Raw genomic sequence first — 22,939 nt, forward strand, 5'->3', positions numbered from 1 at the left:
ATGAGCAGCCAGCACATGCCCAGTGTTGCCAGGCACACTGGGATGGGGTGCAGGTCAGGGAGGCCCTCCAGGAGGCCTTTGCTCAGGTGCCCCAATGACCCTCCCGCAGGCACTCCCCACAATATCCTTCCCCCATGCACACCTACCCCTCACCACACCCACACCAATCACAAGGGACATGGGGTTGGTTGAAAATAAACTGTTGAACTATATAATGGAATTTTCTTTTCAGTACAAGCTATACAAGGGACTATGTACAGAGGAGAATGGAAGGAAAAACTATGTACAATGTGGTAAGTGGGGGCAACTAACTTGAAGTGGGGGTTCTCAGGCAGGGGGCCTTAGTCATTCATGAGTCATCCACTCGTTCACTTGATGACAGCCCAGAGGGACATGGCGACCTTGCCCTAGGCCTCCCGCTGCCAAGCCATGTCTGCATCCTCAGCTTCAGCCAGCACCGGAGCATGGCAGTCTGTGCCCAGATAGCCATGGTGTGGGCAGCTCCCTCCTCCTCCCTGCAGCTGTGGTACCGCCTCTGGGCATGAGCCTGCCCGGGCAACACAGATGGGGGTGCCCCAACCCCCTCGGAGCCTGGTGTGGGGCTCCCCGTCCCTGGATAGGGCTCACCCAACCCTCAGACAGCAGTGCTGTGGAGACAGAAGGGGAGAGAGGGGCAACCCATCAGTCCCATCCCCTGGATCCTGGGTGTCTCCACATGGGTGGGATATGTGCCAGGTGGAGTCCGCCTCTGCATCCACCTCCCCACCCCAGGCATGCGGGTTGTGGTGCTGTCTATGGCTGTGGGTGTTGAGTGCCATATGCAGCCCACTCCATGGGCCAGGGGACACAGCCTTCCAGGATGCATCTGGACAAAAGCAAGCAGCCACGTGGCTGGCCCGCTGCTGGCTGTGCTGGGGCAGGATGTTACCCCCCACACCCGCCCCATGGTGCCCAAATTGCCGGTTACCTACTAGAGAATCCCTCGAAGAATTCAGGGCAGGCCTGGGTGGAAGATGTCTGGGTCGAGGACTCAGATGGTATTGTTATGACCAGGATCCTTCCTTGTGAGATGGGGGCTCCTGGTCCCACCCGAGGATCCAACCTGTTTCTCAGGATCCAGCTCGGGCTCTGCCGCAGGCGCTGCCATGTCCAGCACTGTCTCTGGCTCAGCTGTGTCCCTCAGCCCCATGAGCAGATGAAATTTCCTGTAGTAGGGGCAGGCAGTGGGCACTGTCCCTGAGTGGCTGGCAGCATCCTGGCCCCAGCAGTATGCCTGCTGCAGCTCCTTCACTTTGGAGAGTACCTGGTCAGCAATGCAGGGTTGAGTCTGTGTGGCCCTAGAAGGTCAGTCCAGTTGACAGGTGCTCAAATGCCCCTGTGTTCTGGCACAAGCTGCTGGCGTGGAAGAGGGCCTCCTCATCCCCCCACAGCCCCAGGATGTCTTTTAACCTGGCCTCACTCCAGCAGGCAGCCCTCTTCTTTGGCTCCTGGGAGCCTTCGAGTGGGTTGGAGGGGAACCACCGGGGAGCACAAGGGTCCGGGCTGCTAGCCATGGAAAAGGTGTGCTGCCTGGTGCTGTTCCAACATTGCTGGGAGGGCATGCTGGAGGAGGCTCATGTTCTCCCTGCTGCCAGCACTCTCTCAGCTTCCTGCCATGGGGTTCCTGGGTCCCTGCTTCTTTAAATGCAGCCAGACACAGAGACCACAGAGCCCCACTTGTGCTGGCAGGGTGTCTCCAGGCTCCAGCTGGCTGGTGCCATGGAGAATTGCTCTTTCAAAAGGGCAGCACTTGAAGCATCTACACACATTCTCTTTCAAGAGTCATTAGAAAGGGGGTGCTCTTCCTGAAAAGAAGAGTGATTTTGAATCACAGGCTACATTTTTTCAAAATTCCTTTTGAAAGCATGTGTTTTGTGTGTATATGGTGCACGGGATATTTCAAAACAGCCCCTCATTTTGAAAGAGTCCACTACAGGGGTGCACAAAGATGAGGACATGACATTTTGTAAGTGGGGGCCCAGTGTGATCAGCTCTCCCAGCCCCACATGACTTCTGCTGTCCCGCAAGCCCTCTTTCACCTGTGCAGCCTCCGACACTGCTATCACCAAGGGAACCCTGCCACTGGACCAATCAGAACGCGTAGAGGCCCTGAGTCAAGCGATGGGGGCAGCCAGCGAGTTCCAAACTTGGTACAGTACCCTCATGGGGTCCTGCCCCCGAGTACCCCTCCCCTTTGGGGGTGCCCCCTGGAGTCTCCCAGCACCTGCTTCCTGAGCATCCCACATCCTCTTGGCGCAGTCCCACCTGTATCCCTTCCTGTGGTCCTCCCACAGGTTGAGGGACCCTGGCTAATCGCAGGGCGAAAAGCAGGGCCCAACATAAAAAGTTTGCTCACCTTTATACTAGCGAGGATCCCCAACTCATTTCATATAGGCCAAAAATATCTTTTGGTCACCACTGACCTAGAGATAAGACCTACTACTTAATCCAACACACTCAGATACATAGACTAGTGAACGCATCTCTTCATAGAACATTGTCATTTTATAACCCCCAAAGTTGCACGCACGTGCATGTGTGTGTGTAAAAGGCTTAGGGAAAACACCAAAAACAAAATCAAAAAAGAAAAAAAGAAAAAGAAAAAAAAAAGCACTTTTTCCTCCCCACAAGGTTTACCATATCAAAATAAGATGGAAATTAACTAAACTTGTAAAGTGTACTGAAAACACCAGAATTTCAGAGCCACTCTCAAGTAGGGATGCAGTGCACATACATGGTCAAGGAAAATTACAAGAAACTGCAAATTTTGTAGGACTTCTTTACAGACCTATCTTTGATATCACAACATATCAAAATGCTAAAATGCAACCGGAAAAGTATACTTCGTGTATCTGACTTGACAGAATTCCAACAATTCTTAAAAAGTGTTTCAATACTGTGTAAGTTTCACTAAATATAGAGTCCAAGTGTGCAAAGATTGCTGATGCTAAAACCAAAACCATTTTGCACTGATGTGTCTAGGAAGAAATTGCCAATTAGACCAACTAAGTGGAGTGCAGAAAAGGGGTCAGAAAGTAAACAGAAAGGACAGGCAGAAGATCGCAGTGAAGATAAAGTCACATGAAAGGCGTGACAAAAAGAATCAATGCAAAGAAATAGAAAAGGCACTTCAAATTAATCCAGATTTCAGGATTTTCCACTTGTATGTTACATTTACTTAGAATATACATTTAGAATCCATATCTAAGTTTAGTAATACCATTAAATTCTGTGAATAATAGCATTTACTTTGTTCATCAAAAAAAAAGACGTGATGTCTATGACAGCTATTCTTTGTGTAAACTAATGATCAGGTGAAACTCTTATTCTTGACAGTTAAAATTTAGATAACTATTACTAAACGTAAGTGCCCATATAAAAGGAATGCAGTCAAACTAGAATGGAATGAAAACTGCCATCATAATGTTCACTGATCATATTGGCATGTACAATAATTTAAGATTAATCAGACACACAATGACATCAGGAGTATGTAAATATCTACTGACCTTTACCTTCAGTAAATCCCTCTTTAGATACCAAATCAAAATCCCTCTTTTGTTAGTGTTCCAGTTTCCAGTATTATTCCAATTTTGCAATCATGAAAATTTAGCCCACAATACTCTCGCCATTCTTTACCATGGTCAATAATGAAAAATATACAGTATTATTTGTCCTTCAAAAACTGTATTACAGATTCTGGGCAAGTGGATTAGTAGAATCTGTATAGTTGCACTATTCATACAAATTTCAGCTGGACTGCAGGCTGCACTGGAATGCAGGCTGCCTGCTTTAAACAAGAATTTAAAAAAAAACTGCCTAGTGGGAGGAGGAAGGTATTAAAAAAAAAAACTATAAAGGATGTTTCTTGTTAAGATATCTCCACTGTATCTCAAATTATATCAGTTCATATCCCTGCTAATTACCACCTGTGCTAGAGTTCTTCATGTGGCACTTATAGCAGGAAGAGCTGGTGACTACTGCTTTATTTTGATTGATATCAATCAAGATCACACCTTAAGCTGAGGAGATGACATTATCCACCCACTAATTATGACATTATACACCCACTAATTTTCTGCCCCTTCACTAACTACCAAGTTACAACAGTGCAAATCAGCTCCATCACTGACATCAGTTGGAACCTGTACATTTCTATGCTATAGTAAAAGAGAGATAGCTGTGCTGGTCTACATACTATCATAACAAAAAAGCAGTCCAGTAGCACTTCAAAAGACTAACAGAATAATTTATTAGGTGATGAGCTTTCGTGGGACAGACCCACTTCTTCAGATCATAGCCATACATGAACAGACTCAACATTCAAGGCACAAAGAACCAAAAATAGTAATCAAGGTTGACAAATCAGAAAAATAATTATCAAGGTAAGCAAATAGGAGAGCAGAGGGGCAGAGGGAGTCAAGAATTAGACAATAGATGGATTGCTCCTCTCTATGCGGCACAGGTGAGGCCACATCTGGAATACTGTGTCCAGTTTTGGGCCCCCCAGTATAAAAAGGACGTGGATGTGCTAGAACAGGTTCAGCAGAGGGCAACAAAAACGATTAAGGGGCTTAAACACAAGACTTATGAGGCTAGGCTGAGGGATTTGGGCTTGTTTAGTTTACAGAAGACTGAGGAGTGATTTAAGAGGAGTCTTCAACTTCCTGAAGGAGAGCTGGAAAGAGGAGGGTGAGAAACTGTTCTCAGTGGTGTCATACGGCAAAACAAGGAATTGAAGCGGGAGAGGTATAGGTTAGATATCAGGAAAAACTACTTCACCAGGAGGGTGGTGACGCATTGGACTGCGTTGCCTAAAGAGGTGGTGGATTCTCCATCCCTCAAGGTTCTTAAGTCTCAGCTTGACAAGGTCCTGGCTGGGATGATTTAGTGGGGGTTGATTCTGCTTAAAGCAGGGGGCTGGACTAGATGAAATCCCGAGGTACCTTCCAGCCCTATGATTCTAAAGCAAAGCATGTAAAAGAGCCCCTATAATGAGCTAGAAAATTTCCGTCCCGGTTCAAACCTCGTGTTAAGGTGTCAAAATAAAAAAAAACAAATCAACAGGGTCAGATTAACACCCAGAGACCAGCTAGTCCAAGATAGGCCCAAAAAAGACAACAAAAGAACATCACTTGTCATTACCTACAGTGATTCAAACCACTGGCCATTCAAACCACTGCAACACATTATTAAATACCTATAACCTATGCTTGGTCAGGATGCCACACTCCAGAAGGCCCTAGGTAACAGGCCTTTTCTCTCCTACAGACAAACCTCACAACCTTATGAGGATTCTCACCAACAACCACAGTTTATATCACAGGAATACCAATCCTGGAACTTCTCCTTGCAACAAGGTCTGTTGCCAGCTTTGTCCACACATCTATTCTGGAGATACCATCACTGGACCTAACCAGGTTACTCACAGAATCACAGGCACATTCACATGTTCCTGAACTAACATCATATATGCGATCATGTGCCACCAATGCACACATGCTTTGTATATTTTAGACAAAGAATTAATGGGAATAAAACAGACATAAAAACACTCCTGATTCACAAATCTGTCAGTCAGCACTTTAATGGAGTGGGCTATTCTGTTAATGACCTGAAAGTCTGTGTTTTACTGAAAAGGAACTTTCACAGCTGTTTGGAAAGAGAGGCTGCTGAACTCTTTTATATTCAAATTTGACACATTAACAAGTGGTTTGAACCGGGACGGCAATTTTCTAACTCATTATAGGGGCTCTTTTAAATACTTTGCTTTATATAATTCTTGACTTCCCCCCTACCCTCCTTCTGCCCCCTGATTTGCTTACCTTGATAATTTTTCTGATTTGTCAACCTTGATTAATCTTTTTGGTTCTCTGTGCCTTAAATACTGAGTCTGTTCTGGTATGGCTATGATCTGAAGAAGTGGGTCTGTCTCATGAAAGCTCATCACCTAATACATTATTCTGTTAAAGTCTTTAAAGTGCCACTGGACTGCTTTTTTGTTCTGATTTCTATGCTATGTGATGAAGAAGTTAAGATGGCTTATTTGTATTTACAGAACACACTTTTAATCAGCAAGTTCAAACACACACATCCTTTAGCACTTTTGGAAACATTTGGGTCACTGAACTGCACATACATAGAACACCAGAAACACTTACTAGTACAGAACTTCGTTTGCTTCATGCCTTTCATATCTCACAGTTTCACACATCAGTCTGCAAGAGAAAACATCAGACATCAACGGCTTTCCTTAACAAAGTTCATCATTCAAAGGAAAACTAAATGTCTGAAAAATGTTTATTAAAATACTTAATGAATATTTTCACAATTGTTCTCAACCCTTAATGAAAATACTGTATATTTAAATTTAAAGTTGTTTGTTGATGTGCCTAAACTGGTGAGTACACAAGGTATCTACATGACTATTAGTGTGACGTAACTTCTTCCATTAAACTTTTGTTCTCTGTAAAATGGGTACATGATATTAATGATTCAGACCTGAGATCTGCTGCTGAAAAGTGCTATTCAGAAGGTGAATATTTCTCATTTAAGTGTAATCTAGATCAGAATTTTAGGCACATTTTAACAAAACAAAAGAAACTCAAAGAAGTAATACTGATCAGATGTCTCTTGCAAGATTTCTAATACGTGCTTTTTAAGGTCAAGTGAAACATACGTAAAAAACATGCCTCATGTTGACACTTCTACCCTTGGCTGGAACTTTGAAGCTTTATATTAAAATCCCTTGTTGGTTTCTAATTCCTACAGGGCAGTAAGTTACAAAGAGTGAAGAAATTTTCTCCACAGGGAAAACCTCCCTCCAGTCTTTAGGAAAATCCTTAATGCCCCTCTCACATCTAATACATGTCACTTTTCCTTCAGATGCAGGTATTTCAGACAAAACAAATGTAAGGGTACTTCCTAAATCTGGGGGATAGCAACCTTCCTCTTAGTCATAAAATCAGCAATGATGTTAGAACCACTTTATCTTCATGAAATATACAGCTTTGTGCCTCATTGGTTTCCACAATTTCTACACATACACACAGATATTCTACACTTACAGAACAAACTGCAGAAATGCTACTTGATGGACAAAGTATAAGGAAAGTTGCTGAAGAGGTTAACGTGAATATATTATTAAAATACTAGGAACTATATTTAAATTCCAGGCAGAAATTCTACATCCCAGGTGGGCTAATCTGTTGCAATGAGATATCTTGATATGTGAAGATGTCCAACCAGCTTCTGGTGACATATCACGATGAAGTTTCTCAGCCCTCTGACCTTTATTTAAAATGAAATATGAGTTTAAATATGTTGAGGTCTAAATTTACTACATTCTCTTTAAACATTTAAATAAATATGCAGAAGCTATAAGCCTCTATCAAAAATGGAGTTTAAATAAAGACAGGATCAGAAGAAAAAACAATTTTTGAGGTCAAGCTTTATAAATGTAACAAACGGGACAGCCCTAGTAATTTTGGAAGTTGCCCTCTCCTAAACCAAACAATATGCTTAGAGGTTGAGAACTTCTCTCATCAGCATCTCCTGCACCAAGAAAAAGATTCTGCTCACTAATGGCAGTGAGAGACTTATTGGGCCTCACTACTAAATACATTCTACTGCCAAAATGTTGTCCTCTGTAGCACCAGGACAGATGTGGTGTTCCATGAGAAGATCCTGCAACCTTTAAAAGTCAGTTGCCCAAACTTAGTTCTAGGATATGGATTCCCAAACCGGGTGGGCGGGGGGGTGAAGAATTTCCAAGGGGGGCATGAGGTGACCCAGCACCCCCCACCCAATCATGCCCCCCACCTGAAGAAAGATCAAGCCTTTGCTTCTGGCTCTCAGCCCCTGCCATGTTATGTGGGCTATAAAAAGCAGGCAGCTGGCAAAGACCCAGGTGGAGCTAGCTGCCTTCTGCAAGTGAGAGAGACTGGCTACCTCTACACTAGCCAAAACTTCAAAACTCCTTTTTGAAAGGACCCCGGCTACTTCGAAGTCCTCTTATTCCTATGAGCAGATAGGAATAAGGGGACCTGAAAGTAGCTGGGGTCCTTTTGAAAAGGAGCCCCATCTGGGCGAGCCGCGTCAATTTCGAAGTGCCGCAAACACCCGCATGCTAATGAGGCACTGAATATGTATTTCAGCACTTCATTAGTAAACTTCGAAATCATTTCGAAGTTTTTGGCTAGTGTAGACACAGCCAGTGTGGGTTGGCGGGGAGAAGGAAGAGGATAGGGTTAGATGGGAGGCTGGGGGGTGTGTGGCTTCATAGGAGGGCAGAGGAAGGGCTCAGGTGAGCCGCTCACAGGGCTTGCAGGGCTCAGGTAGCTGGCTCCAGCAGAGCAGGGCTTAGGCTGCTGGCCCCAGCTGTGTGGGGCTTGGGCGACTCAGGCTGGCGGGCGGGCAGTTGGCCCTGGCAGCGTGGGGCTTGGGCAGACAGCTTGGGCAGCTGGCCTGCAGGTGGGGTGGGTGGCTGGTGGGTGGGCAGCCGGTCTGGGCAGCACGGGGCTCAGGCAGCTGGTGGGCAGGTGGATGACTGGCCCAGGCAGCTGGCAGACAGGCGGATGGCTGGCCCCAGCAACGTGGGGCTGAGGTGGGAAGCTCTGGCTGCGGGTGGGAGGCTGGCATGAGGCTCAGGCAGGTGGAGGTGCACCAGACAGCCACAAGGGGCCAAGAAAAATTATTTGTGCTTAATTTTAAATAACATTTTTATATCAAGTTTGTGTTTATTTTAAATTACAAACAAATTTTTTTTGTTAAAAGTGGGGTTGGATGATGGTAAAGAAGAGGCAGGGGGGTATGAGGGTTTCTCAAAAATCAAAGGAAGGGTATGATGTCAAAAAGTCTGGGAGCCACTGTTTTAGGATCTTAGTCTTCAGTTACTGAGGCTCTGTGTCTTACATGTCAAATTAAATTCATCTGTGGAACACAGAAGCTAAGGAAAGGTACAGATAAGGAAAAAAACTACTTCTGTAGGTCAGGGTTTAAAAATGAAATAATAAAAGCATCTGTAAATTCTTTTAAGTCTCTGTTCTGCTAGCATAGAATTCTGTGTGATGAGCACACTGGGATTAGGAATTATAGGAGACTCTGGCCTCTCAGCAACAGCTCAATTTTACTTGGCACATAAATCCAGCAAATGTGAGTTTGTAGCAAAGGTTGAACTTCATTCCTCGTCTAGTCAGACAAGTTCATCCTTCCTTAGTAGCACCTTGACTGCATATAAACAAGTAAAAATCCTGCTGCAAAAGGTGGCACAGTGTTTCCAGTAACAAATGCACATTGTTATATTTAATAAAATTAGAGGTCCTTTATAACAGACAGTTGATTATCTCCTTACTACATATAAAGTTTGACCAATACTGTGAATGTGCTGATATTTGAATCCTAGATACATCTATCACATCAAAACATAATATAGTCAACCAAATTGAAAAGCAAAACCGACGACAAAAACTCACAGAACTTTAAGATCGCATTTTTCAGTAATGAACAAAGCTGCTTTAGAAAGGAAAGCCTGCTGTTTTAACACACACATAACACAATTAATCTCCAGAAATTGTTTACAAACTAAGACACACAGAAAATGATATAACCTATATCTGAATGACATCAGACTTTTCTATATACAGTATAGTAAACAGAAGTTCTCTTCTAGGAATTCTCTGTTAGTAAAGTTAATGGGAAAAGTTCCAAACATTCCTTAGCAAGAATCTGTTGATTTATTTCCAATTTACAGGCCAAAGCCATTAATCAGTGCATGAGGGCTCCTTGTGGACATTTAGGATCTTTGTGTGAGAGTTATAAGGTTAATTTAAGGCTAGTATTCTCAAAACATGGGTAATCACACTAAAAATGTTACATATTATTTCATAATAATTAGCAGGGTAAGAGTTTGTGAGCAATCAAAGCTCACTTTCCAGAACAAAGTGAAAAGCATTCTCTACCTACGTACAAGTAGCAAAATATATTCCAATGGCTCCTGGATTTATACACCCTGCCCCCTCCACAAAAAAAAAAAAAAAAAAAAAAAAAAAATACTTGGATAAAACTGCATAAAATGACACATGAAAGAAAGTACCAATCTAGAAACAAAATATTTGTATCCAGACCATAGATTTGATGTGCCAAAGTCAAGTCAGTGTATTAAAATAAAGTAACAAAACCAACATGGCTGCCCCGTGTCAATTTATGTGCTAAAGCACAATAATTATTCATTCACTATTTAAAATCTCCTTCGCCATGACCCTGCCCTCTCCCCGCACATGGCACCCCCTCCCTGACCACACATCTCTGTGGATCACTGGGAGCATTCATACCCCCACACTGCATGCCCTTCAGCAGCAGGAGCTGAGGGGGAAAGCAGAGTGCCCTGGGTGGGCACACTTGCACCACTTCCCTACAGTGACAGAGAGCTGCAGGGCATTAGGGGGCAGCAATGGGTGGGGCTCAGGAATCAGTACTGGACAGTCCTCCCCAGTCCAGCCGGGGTCCCAGGCCAGATTGCGCAATCACTCTAGCCAGGACTGGCATGAGAGCCAAGAGTTTGAGAGCTACCACCCCCATGTCCCTCACTCCCCCAGTAGCCCTGCATCCCCTTCACCTTCATACACTGCTACACTCCCATTATGTCCCTGTACAACTCTGGGCTCCCCACATTCTCATGCAGCAGTAGCCTTCTGCCTCCCCCTGAATCCCCATCCATCCCACACACCAACTCCTCTCTCCTTCACTGTCCCCTCTCCCCCAAGTCCTGTTCACATCTTTGGCCTCTTTCATTCCCTGTCCTCTCCCCTCCACCCCCCCCGCTCCCCGCCACACACACACCTTTTCTCCTTCAGCTGCCCCTTCCTGGCTGGCTGGACTTGGACAGCCCCTGGAAAAGTGTGTGAAAAGCTGTGTCTGTGCAGTCAAGTGTGTGTATGCATGCATTGTACATATGTAAGAGACAACGTCTTTGTGCAGGAAGGTGCACGTATTGCTGCATTTCTTTACACAGTCTCTTACCTCTGTGAATAAAATCTGCAGCTTAACTCTTTCATTCCTTTTGCTGGCTTGTGCACAAAAACAAGTGTGTATTCATTCCCTAACAAGTTTATGAAAGTGAAGGAAGCTCTAAAAGAAATGTATGTAATCTACAGTGGGTAGATTTTCACAGAGACATCAGATTGTATTCCACTGAAAACATGGCAACCCTCACACAATTTCAAGTCCCTTCTCAAAAACATGGGGTTGCTAATGCTTCCAAAAATAGCTTAAGAGTATAATAGGAAAACAGCTCATTGTTCCCCAACTTTGCTTCAGAACCAGTTGAACCATTTTGGCTGAAGCATTTCAAGAATGAACGAATGCACAAATGCATGCACACAGCCAGAGGCATGTTTTCCTAAACATGAAATATTTCATCCTAAACAGTGTAAAGTTTGGTGAGGTTAGCCAACAGAGAGCAGGGTCTTCAAATGGAAATCGTTAGGCAATTTTAGGTACAGCTGGTACCGCCATCTCTACTCCTAACAAAAGCTAAAATTTCTGGTAATGTTTAATGAAATGTTATTTACTGAAATATTTTATGTAAACGGAATTTATAGTTAGGTAATATGCATGAGCAGTAAAAAAATCTGGCAACTAACCTTCTACAAAAATTTGCTTCTCTGGTTTTAATACCCACATGTGCAGCTGATCACACGGACATGAAGTAAATTAAACATGTGTTTTGTTGCAGCCAAGTTTATAACATAAAATACTTTTAAGATACTTATCACCTTGATATCTGGGTAAAATATTTTCTAATTCACCATTAACAGATGCCTCTCTAGCACATAATCAGCATAGAATTAGTGTTAAAATACTATACCTGAGCTGGTGCTCCCTCAGATTAGACAAGGCTTCCATTCCATGTAAATAGGAATACACTATCTCCAAGTCCTGCAAACAGAAAATGTTCATTAGGCTTCTCATTCATCATATGGTATAAACATTGTTACCATCTTTACTGAGCCCCCAACAATCTTCTATTGAGTTTGCCAGCAATATTATCAATACATATTCCAAACAATATGTTCATATTAGGCAGAGTGTGTGAATTGTGTTAGTATTCTGTGTTTTACATATTAGAAACTTCTAATGGAATGGTATAGACAGCTATGCTTTCATCATCCCAATATATAAGCAAAAAGGAAAATCCTTATGTTTTTGCTGTGGTGGTGGTTCTGTTTACTTTTTGACTATGAAGACAGAAATCTGGCCCACAATTTTAGTTAGCTGCATTTGATAGTTCAACTAAGAGCATAAGTACAACCATGCTGCGTCAGAGCAAAAGTCCATCTAGCCCAGTATGCTGTCTGCTGACAGCAGCCAAAACCAAGTGCCCTGGAGGGAGTGAACCCATCCATCTCCAGCCTCTGAGAAGCAGAGGCTTGGGACACCATTCTTTAGCCACCCTGGCTAACAGCCATTAATGGACCTAAACTCCAGGAATTTATCTAGGTTTTTTAAAACCCTGTTATAGTTCTAGCCTTCACTGCCTCCTCTGGTAATGACTTCCACATTTTCACTGTGCGAAGAAGAATTTCCATTTTTTTGTTTTAAACCTGCTGCTCATGAATTTCATTTGGTGTCCTCTAGTTCCGATATTATGGAAAAAAGTAAAGAATTTTTCTATGTTCACTTTCTCCACACCACTCAATTTTTTATACCTCTATCATATCCCCACTTAGCCTCCTCTTTTCTAAGCTGAAAAGTCCTAGCCTCTTTAATCTCTCTGCATATTTTAGTTGCCCTTTTCTGAACCTTTTCTAATGCCAACATATCTTTTTTGAGACAAGGTGACCATACGTACGCAGTATTCAAGATGTGGGCATACTATGGTTTTATATAAGGTCAATAAAATATTCTCTGTCTTATTCTTTATCCCTTTTTTAATGATTCCTAACATCCTGTTAGTTTTTTTTGACTGCCACTGCACACTGCATGGATGTTTTTCAGAGAATTAACCACAATGTCTCCAAGATCTCCTTCCTGATTAGCTGTAGCTAAATTAGCCCCCACCATATTGTGTATATATAGTTGGGGTCATTTTTCCAATGTGCATTGCTTTACTTTTATCTACACTAAATTTCATTTGCTAGTTTGTGAGATCCTTTTGACGTTCTTCAGAGTCGGCTTTCGTCTTAACTATCTTGAGCAGTTTAGTATGGTCTGCAGACTTTGCCACCTCACAGTTTACTCCTTTCTCCAGATCATTTATGAATAAGTTGAATAGGATCGGTCCTAGGACTGATCCTTGGGGAACACCACTAGTTACCCCTCTCCATTCTGAAAATTTACCATTTATTCCTTCCCTTTGTTTTCTGTCTTTTAAACAGTTCTCAGTCTCCCTAATCTCCCTTAGCATTTCATAGTCACTATCACTGTCCTTGTCAGGTGGTTGATAATATATCCCTACTGTGGTAGATCTATTTGAGCATGGAATTTCTATCCATAGGAGATTCTATGGAACATTTTGATTCATTTGAGATTTTTACTTAAATTGGATTCTTCATTTTCTTTCACCTATAGTGCTGCTCCCGAATCTGCACAACCTGTCCTGTCCTCCCACGTCCCATCGATTGTCCTCATTCCACCAGCTTTCTGTGATGCTTATTATATCAATATCCTCCTAACACAAGGCACTCTAGTTCACCCATCTTATTATTTAGTCTTCTAGCATCATAATTCCTAACTAAAGTGCAAAATAACCTGGTGACCCCTAAGTGACCAGCCACACTCGGGCACGTTAGGATGAATTGCATGGGCACTTGAACAACGCGGTGAGGTACGTGCGATGGAGGCAGGGTCCAGAGACCCTTTTAAATTGTTATAGGGAAATATGCCTCAGCACAAACAGGTTAAACCACTAACCCCACACCAAGAACTGAGGAACCAAGTGAATTGGGCAAGTCTAAACCAGTCAGCAGTGGAATTTACTGAATTGCTTGCAGACTATACTATCTGTAGCCTTCCCCCCGTCTAAACTTGGCAAACAGGAAAAGATCCATGGCCTCTGACCTAGCAGCCCAGAGGCGCCAGCTGCATACCTTAAAAGGAAAAAATAAGCATGAGATGTTTGGTTGTGTAAAATGGGGAGGGGGGCTGAGAGGGGCTGAAGGCAAAGAGAAGCAGAAGCAACCAGGATGTGATGTGTCAGGCCTCAGGTGGAGCCAGCAAACAGCAAGACCATAAAGGGCGGCAACAACATAAGGAGGGGGAGGAACTCCCAAATCCTGGAGAGACCGGACACTGTCTGCGACAAGGACTGATCACCCTTTGCCACTCCTCCTGCCTGCTCACAAGTTAAACAGAGTAGTGCGTGAATGCCTATTGGTACCATGAAGAAATTTGTAACAGTATAGTTTAGATAGCCAGATGCAGTGTTTTGTTGTTTTGTTCCTGCACCTGCTCAGCTGCATAAGTAAAATTTAGCATTTGCATTTTTATCTCTGGTTTTCCTTTTAGTACCCTGCCATAGTTATGTGTATTACTGTGCGTATGTCTTTAGTTTCATGAGCCTGTAAGGGTCACGTGTACGGCTGAGGCAAAGACGTCCCAGAACCCCTGAAAGGGCTTTGACCCAATGACTGGGAAGTTCTGAAAGCAAGCTGCCTCAGCTGGAAAGTGTGGTCTGCTGAACCTCTGTTCTGTAGAACAGAGTGTCGTTCCTGTCTGTATGTTACACTCTCCTATTCACCCTTAAGTAGTCCCATCCCCTGAAACTCGAAACTGACACTTCTTGGGGATAGATGACAGCTCTTAGAAATTGGGATAGATAATAGCCAATGTATTCCACCAACCCGTGGGCTGTTTTAGATAGCTACTGGGAGTTAGAAAAACCAGGGGGTGCTTCTCTTTCTGTTGGGCATAATCCTATTCCTCCTGTTAGTAGTGTGGTGTAAGCCACGGCTATAACTACACCAGTTTCGTAATAGGAAAATCAATCTCAGTGGTGCGGGTCATCACTGAGACGCAGCCCTCCTTTTTTCCCCAGTTCAACACTCCACTCACCTCCGCCCTTATTTAGGACTTGGAGCACAGCTTATTTGCTCCTCAACCAACATCACTATTCCTCTGCTTCCCTCTATCAAGTTTAAGGTTTTAATTTCTTTTTTAAAAGAAACCTAAGGGAAATTCAGTACCTACAATGGAGGACATGCTCCAGCACATCTAGTGATGACACACTATTCCAGGAGAGCGCTCCCTTGCCAGCATAAGAACACCACCTCCATGAATGGTAATACTGTACCTATAATGATGGGAGAAGCTGCCCACACAGCTGCTTGTTTCAGTAACTTATGTCCCTTAGGAAGTGGTTTATTCACATGTCAAGCAGCATAAGTTCTATCAAAATAAGCTGTAGCGTAGCTATAACCTGAGTGCTTTTACAAGGGAGTGATGAAAATTAACATTTAAAAAACAAAGAAAAAAGCTTTAGAGGACTCATCCTCATGCCTAATATTCCTCTTTCCATTCCAAGCCACTCTGTAGTGTTTCTAAAAATAAACATTGCTGTATGAGAAAGCACAGACATTCAATTCACTTAAACAGTATTTTTAAAATAAAAAAGCTATTAAATATGCCAAGACATCTATGGAATTGCAGCCTTAAGTTACAGAATTTGGATCATATCCTTCTTGTCATCTTCCATGGTACAGTTGGCACTAACTATGATAGAGAATTTGATTTTTTTTTTAAACTGTCCACTTTTTAAATGGAACTTATTCATATGGGACAACTGCTTTTGCACTCTTCTGAAGAAAACCAGAACAGATATTTGCTATGTGAGATTGTGGCAGACATGGCATCAACTACAGAAAGGAAATCTGAATGATTTCGTCTCTAAAGCAGACAGCTGGGAATCAATCAACATCAAAATCACATACCCTGTTAGCCCACTGCAAAAGATTATATTAAACTGATGAATCTGCAATATGGCATCCTGTGTGGACATGGGGAAGGTTTTTGTTTCTGTTGTAAGTGAGCTGCTAAATTGAGAAGCATTACAGTTTTCGACAGAAACATATGAAATTAATGCCACGTATAGTTTTGTGGGTAAAGATTTCAGAATTCAAGTCTTCAGGTATGTCTAAACTATGCAAAGACCGATTCAGTCAGGGTCGATCTTCTGGAGTTCCAAATCAAACCATCTGGGGTCAGCAGTCAACCCCTCCTCAATATCACAAGAAACCTGATAAGCTACATGACTAAGCCATGGAACTCCAGCATTATTTATCTTAGCTCCTAGGACTTCGCTCTTCAGCCTTCTACCCTACATAGATTCTTATGCCTCTCACACCACTGTTGGATCCAGGCACCTTCCAGAACTTTATTATGCAAATGTGTTATGTCTATTACATGTGATTCATATTCTCTCTCATCCTCTCTAAGAGGGAAAAATTATGAATACAGTGTAGTGCTTGATGGGGGGGTTGGGTTTTCTTTTTTAATTAATATACATGCTGCCATATATTTCAGATTGCAGGGTTGAAGAATATATATGCCTTGCTTTTGGAGTACCTATGACAAGGTTTTGATGGTGCTTAGTTTTTGTGGGAGTTTGTTCCAGTCCTCTACTACCATTGAAAAAAACTACGTCTCCGGCAAAAGACTAGTTTATCACAAAGAGGAGTTGTGCCCAAGTCACTAACCAATTTTAAGATATAAACTGACCTGAAACTTGATTCAATATTCTATGAAAAGCCAGTAGAAAGAGAGAACAAATTTGATGTGCTTTCACACAGTGGCCCATGCTGCTGAGGAAATGTGCTGCAGCATTTTATAGCAGCTGGAGTTTTCTACAGGTTGATGGCTTCATGCCAAGGTATACTGCACTGCTACACTCCAGATGGGAGTTGATGAAATCATCACTAAGGCCAGGTCATCCTCCTCCAGTATGGTACAGATTCTTAGGTTAATCTGCGGGCTCTCCTTCTACCCCAGCATACTCTCTGCTTCCCTGTAGTGAGCTTCCACCAGCTGCTCTCCATCTATGAGACAGATGCCATATAATCAACAGATGATCTTTGTTGTACAGGTTGAACTTGTTTAGTCTGGCACTCTCTCTTCCGGCAACATCTGTAATTCAGCATGACTTTAATTAGCTGAATGTCGACTTATGGGTGTGGCCAAGTTTTCAATGGTCCCATAAAGTTTGTTTACAGACACTAGTCCTGGTTCTCAGTGTTCTGTACTGTTATTTAGCTGCAATTTACCCCTAAATGTCTTCTAAGAGCTCAGTGAGCAGGGAAAGTGTTGGTAATGTTGCTAAACAATATTGACCTCCCATGGTTGAGCAAATTGCCAGAACCAGTCAGGTCCCAAGGGAGCTAGACTAGAGAGGCTCAACCTGTAGTAGGATGATCATACAAGCTGAAGAACAAGTAGAATTATGTGTCATCAATATCCTGCTGGCACTTGAGTCCAAGTCATCTTATCCATTCACCTAATGGCAACACGCACGTATTTAATAGGACTAGAAAGCTACTGATCCTTGTGAGACTCCACAAGTGAGTGATCTAAAGCTACAGATCTAGTTTCCCATTACTACTCTTTTGGTGGAAATCAGACCATCTGGACTTCTGCCACCTAACTCAAGTAGGATCAGCAGGGACTTTATTGTCAAATGCCGCCAAAAGTTCAATGAGAATGAGCATTATCTTATGTTCCCCCCTGCCCCCTCCCATCCCCCATACTTATAATGGAAACTAACATTAAAACAATGTGCTTACAGGATTTGTCATAATGAACTGTGTCTAGAACAGAAATCTCTCCACAGAATTCAGATATGCCAAGAATCTTATTTTAACTGAAGGTGAAAGTCAGTATGTATGTTAAAGCCATGATAATAGATTAAAATTCAGTTTTTAAAAAGAGGGCTCCCACTTAAAAGTGGAATTTTACTTAGATATTGATCAAATCAAAGTCAGAATTGTTAACACTTAGTGGCTGGTAGTTCCCTTCCAAAAGGAAGAAAAGATGACCAGAAAGAAATTTGAAGAGTAAATTTATATTTAAAGCACCAATGCCTGCCGGTACTTGGAGCATAATAAGAGATTGTACAAAGTTGGGAGCAAAAATTTACACACAAAAACAAAGGTCCAAAGAAGATATTTTTAATTGAATAGCAAAACAAAAAATGCAGTCTGTTGACTGAAAGAACTAGAGAAGGAAAAAAAAAACACTGAAGAGTAACAGCAACTCTAAGATGGAGGAACAAACAGCATGGAGAGGAAACTCCAAAGATTTATCTCGCAATTTCTACAGTAAATTTGCTCCTTTATAAGTAAAGAGATGGGCTTAGTGATCAATTCTTCTGATTTCTCATGGGGGCGGTGAACTGTTTGCCTCTGAAATATATACGCAGTGGTGCACATGCAACACTTACTTGGTGACACAATAATGGCAGCCAGCTGGAGCAGTAAGGGGAGAAAAATGAGGGAGATAGCCCACACTCAGGGTCCTGAAAACTGTGTGTATTCGGCAGAAAAACAAGCAGGAATGACATAACCAGTGTCCCAAAGCAGCAGAACCCTATGAAAACAAAATCTTTTGCAAACAGATTTCAGATAATGTTTTATTTAACACTATTGTGTGGCCAATTCCTTGCAACACTACTGTAATCCATTCTACAACCAGTGTCTTTCAAAAAAGCAAAGCTACTAATAGGAAGGAGCTCCCCCTGGCTTTCAAAAGAAAACCAAGTGAAAATCAAAAGCTTTTCCAGCTCTGCTCTAAGATATGGAAAGATGCAGTGGAGCCAGACATGAGGCTGAATTAATTTTTATCCATTACCAATACACATTCTGTACACTTTGTGTAGTCTGGAATATTACAATGCTTACAGAAGAAAAAGAACACAGTTAAAACTTTAATAACTCAGGAAAAAACTAACTACCAAATCCTCAATGAACATTACATTCATTACAATCTCTCGCCAACAAGAGGACAGCTATACAGTTCCTGATATTCAACCACCAGATAGCAACCAAATCAGTAGACAAAGGGGATGCTCTGTAGCCCTTCACTATGATGATAATGTCATGAAAGCCAACAAACTCCTGACACTACCTACTACCCAGAACCCACAGCTCACCCAAGAACTTAAGGATAACACCAAATTCTTCTCCAAATTCCTCCCAGAGAAAGTCTACAACTTCATCCTCTACAAATCAACTATGGGGACATTCTTCATATTTCCTAAGATATCCAAACAAAGGAGCAGAGCACAACCATCACATCTTACCCAGAACTCTCACTGAAGGAATACCAGGGCTCAGAAGCCAATTCTCAAATCACTCATTACTAGGATGATTTTTCAACTGGAATGCCTGATAGAGTAGGAACCCTGTTAGCTCCATCACCACTGTTGTCCTGGCAGCTGCAAGTTTGCTTGGTGGTAGAGCAGGTCTAAAGGAGGCTCCCTGTCTGCCCAGCTCCCAGAAGCGGCCGGCTTGTCTGGCTCCCAGGTAGAAGGGCTCACCACAGAGGCTCCGCGTGCCGCCCCACTCAACCCAGGTGCTAGCTCTGAAGCTCCCACTGGCTGGAAACCACAACTAATTGGAACTGTGAGGGTAGCACCTATGGGCAGGACCCAGAGCCCCGTGGTTGCCCTTCATCTAGGATCTGGACATGCCAACCACTTCCAGAAGCCAGACAGAGCCCATACAACATACTGCCCCAGTTTGAAACTCATTCCCGCACCTTAACTCCCTCCCAGGGCCTAAGTTTCAACCTCCTGCCCTAGACCTGAAACCCCTTCTGCACCTAAAACCCCTCATCCCTGGCCCCAACTCACAGACCACACTATCAACCAGGGCTTTGGTCATCTTCTAAACCCCAACTCCCTGCACCAGCCCGCAGCCCCCGCTCTACTTCAAACACTTGGCCCCAGTCCAGAGCTTCTTCCTGAAGCCCACACCCTCTCAGCCAGTCTCAATCCTTAGCCACAGCCCTACTCCTCACAATACTTTACTATCACACAAAGGGTGGGCTTTGTTTATTAGCTTCCTCCAGAAACTCTGCAACAGGCTCCCCCAAAACATCCCACTTGCTTCCATGGATGTCATCTCCCTACAGACCAACATCCGTCACTATGACTGCATCTCTGCCTGCCTCAAACATCTACAATACACAACACTCAAAAATCCACCCTAGCCACAGCACCAATTCTATCATTTCATCATTACCTGCAAAAATTTACATTTAGGACTTCGCCCAACTCAGACGCACTGCTTCCTGAACCTGAAGAACACTGTAAATCTGAAAGTTTGTACCTTCCACCAACAGAAGCTGGTCCAATAAAAAAGATTTTACCATACTCATCTTGTCTCTCAGAAATTCAAATCTTCTTATTTGACCAAGGAGCAACAGGTTAACAGCCAGCCACTAACTCAAAGTTTTCCACTTGCCTTAGGAAAAGCTACATGTCCAATTTGTGTGGTGCAAAGGACCAAGGAAGTTATTTTGCAGTTTTTACATTGTGTCCGCTAATTCATCTTTTTATCTGATTTGTTTAAAAATTTATTTTCAAATATTTGCATAGCAGTCTTGTTGATACACAAAGGCATAAGATCATCACAAACTCTCAATTATACTGAAGTGCCAGAAGACTTTTTAAAACCAAAGCTTTCAATTTTGATATTCCACATATAACTGCCAAAATATGAACTACAATTCTCAGTAAAACAGCTTTCTTTTTTCATTAAAAATATATTATGAAAATACATTATACTTTTATGAACATTTGAGCAGAAAGGTTGGGCAAAATCCCTACATGACTACCATCAATTAGCTGTGAAATTGTGCTTCACACAACTATTTCCAAAGAACAAGGCATATTTCTGAAAACCATTTTACAAATCAGTCCATAGCCCGTACACAGAACGTGTGCAATTATCAGTTTTGCTGCTCAGTTTTCAAAACCATAATGTAAAGACCACTCAAATTACCACAAGGTGGCACACTGAGCCATCTATAACCTTCAGAAAGTTCAGAGACAAATACATCCCCCTCTAGCTTTAGAGGAAAGGTTCTTCCTCAGTGTATTGAACTAGAAAAATCAAGAGTCAGATTTACTTCTGTTCCCAGTGGGAATAAATTCACAGTTTACACAGCTGTTGACATATTCTGCCAGAATTGGGACTTCACTGAACAAAAGCACTGATAAAGCATCAGATTTCTTTTCACCTTGGTTCTTGGATTTCATAGACTCAGAGCATACCTAAATGACTGCGGCAAAAAGTGCGCTTACCACTCCTACCTTCAGGTTTTGACAACAGTTAAAACTGTTTCAGTGGAGAATCCAGAACCAAAATAATTTTGAACAACAAAGAACATGGATTCCTTGTATACTGTTTTAGACCAAATAAGGGACAGACAGAGCCAGCTGACATGTGAAGTTTAACTGATAACTAAAAGTCTGATTTTACATTTGTTCATGCAGTTATATTCATGTAAGCGTTTATCAACATTCTTGTACACGTCTAAGGCCAGCTCTGTTCCACAAAATTTTGCTAGCAGTGATCATCTGGGAGTAAAAGCAAAACACACCACATAATCAATACTTATGATGGCAAAATCCCTGGTTTAGATGCAGCTATGCTCAGAAAAGAGTGCTTATGTCATCTTAGCGAGTATCACTTGAGGTGACACAACTGTTTCAGCATAATTCCTCCTGTGTCTGTGTCTGCTCTCTACTGTGTCTACTCTAGGGGGTTCCACAGGCAAAGCCAAAAACCATACCTCACTCATGCAGCCCCTGACAAGCACCTCACTCCCCTCGTGCTGCACCCCAACACGTGAAGGGAAGAAAGCAGGAATGTAGGGTTGGAAGGCAGCGCCTCGAGCTTCATGGGTTAAATCAAGGCAAACTGTGGGCCAGATCCAGCCTGAAGTTTGTAGGCCTCCCCATCCCTGTTGCAAATATATAATATAGGGCTGCAACGTATCCCCATCTTAACATCTCACAGCAAAGAAAAGCTACCCTCTAATGCATGTGCAAAATTGCAAAGCAACACTGGTTTCCATTCCTGCCTGTGGCAAGGTGCGAAACTATTGGCCGAGATAAACTGTGTGTCTTGCATACCGTAAATCAAAATGTTTCTAAGCAGCTCAATGCTCTACTTAAAGAAAACATACAGTAGACCCCCCCCTCCAAGTTACGCAAGGATGGATTCTACTCAATATTAGTCTGAAGCATGTCGATTTTCATCATGTGTCTGATGCCAGAGCAGCAATAGATTTATTTTCTTTTTTGATGGTTCAGATTCTGTAATTTCCACATCAGAATGTTGCTCTTACAACTTCTGAAAGCCTGCTACACATCCTGTCCCTCTCAGATTTTGGAAGACACTCATGAGGTACTTAAATCTTGGGTTAAGTGCCACAGCTATCATTAGAAACCTCACATTGGGACCTTCTTTGCTTTCTGTCAAATCTGCACTGAAAGTGTTCTTGAAATGAGCAACATATGCTGGGTCATTATCCAAAACTGCTCTCACATGAAATATATGCAAGAATGCCAGTAAAACAGAGTGGGAGATACTCTCCTTCAAGGACTTCAGTTGCAAATTTAATTAACACTTTTTTTTTTAAAGTGTCATCAGCATGGAAGATCCATCCCATGGAATAGTGACCAAAGCATAGAGAGGCATAGGAATGTTTATCATTTACCACAAGCCCTGAGATAAGTAGGGAAGAAGGAAGGAACAACAAAGGAGGACCCCAGGTTCAAAAGAAGAAGGTAGGCCAATCACCTAAGGTGTTTGTACAATAATGTAAGCAGCCTGGGAAATGAAAAGGAAGAATCAGAGGCCCTGGCACGGTCAAAGGACTATGAGGTGACTGGAAGTGTATGGAT

At 42.6% G+C, this 22,939-nt stretch overlaps 1 protein-coding gene across 7 annotated transcripts in view; it reads right to left on the reverse strand.

The window, feature by feature from the left end:
* Window positions 1-22,939, reverse strand: part of RAPGEF2 (Rap guanine nucleotide exchange factor 2) — a 400,682-nt gene that overhangs the window by 238,828 nt on the left and 138,915 nt on the right. For all 7 annotated transcript variants that reach the window (XM_074993114.1, XM_074993110.1, XM_074993113.1 and 4 more), the window contains exons 2-3: window positions 11,906-11,976; window positions 6,201-6,257 (exon numbers count right to left, since the gene is read on the reverse strand). In XM_074993114.1, the coding sequence (XP_074849215.1) occupies window positions 6,201-6,257; window positions 11,906-11,976 (128 nt within the window). The remainder of the gene's footprint in view (window positions 1-6,200; window positions 6,258-11,905; window positions 11,977-22,939) is intronic.

The sequence above is a fragment of the Carettochelys insculpta genome, chromosome 4 (assembly GCF_033958435.1).
Source record: "Carettochelys insculpta isolate YL-2023 chromosome 4, ASM3395843v1, whole genome shotgun sequence".
Taxonomy (NCBI): domain Eukaryota; kingdom Metazoa; phylum Chordata; order Testudines; family Carettochelyidae; genus Carettochelys; species Carettochelys insculpta.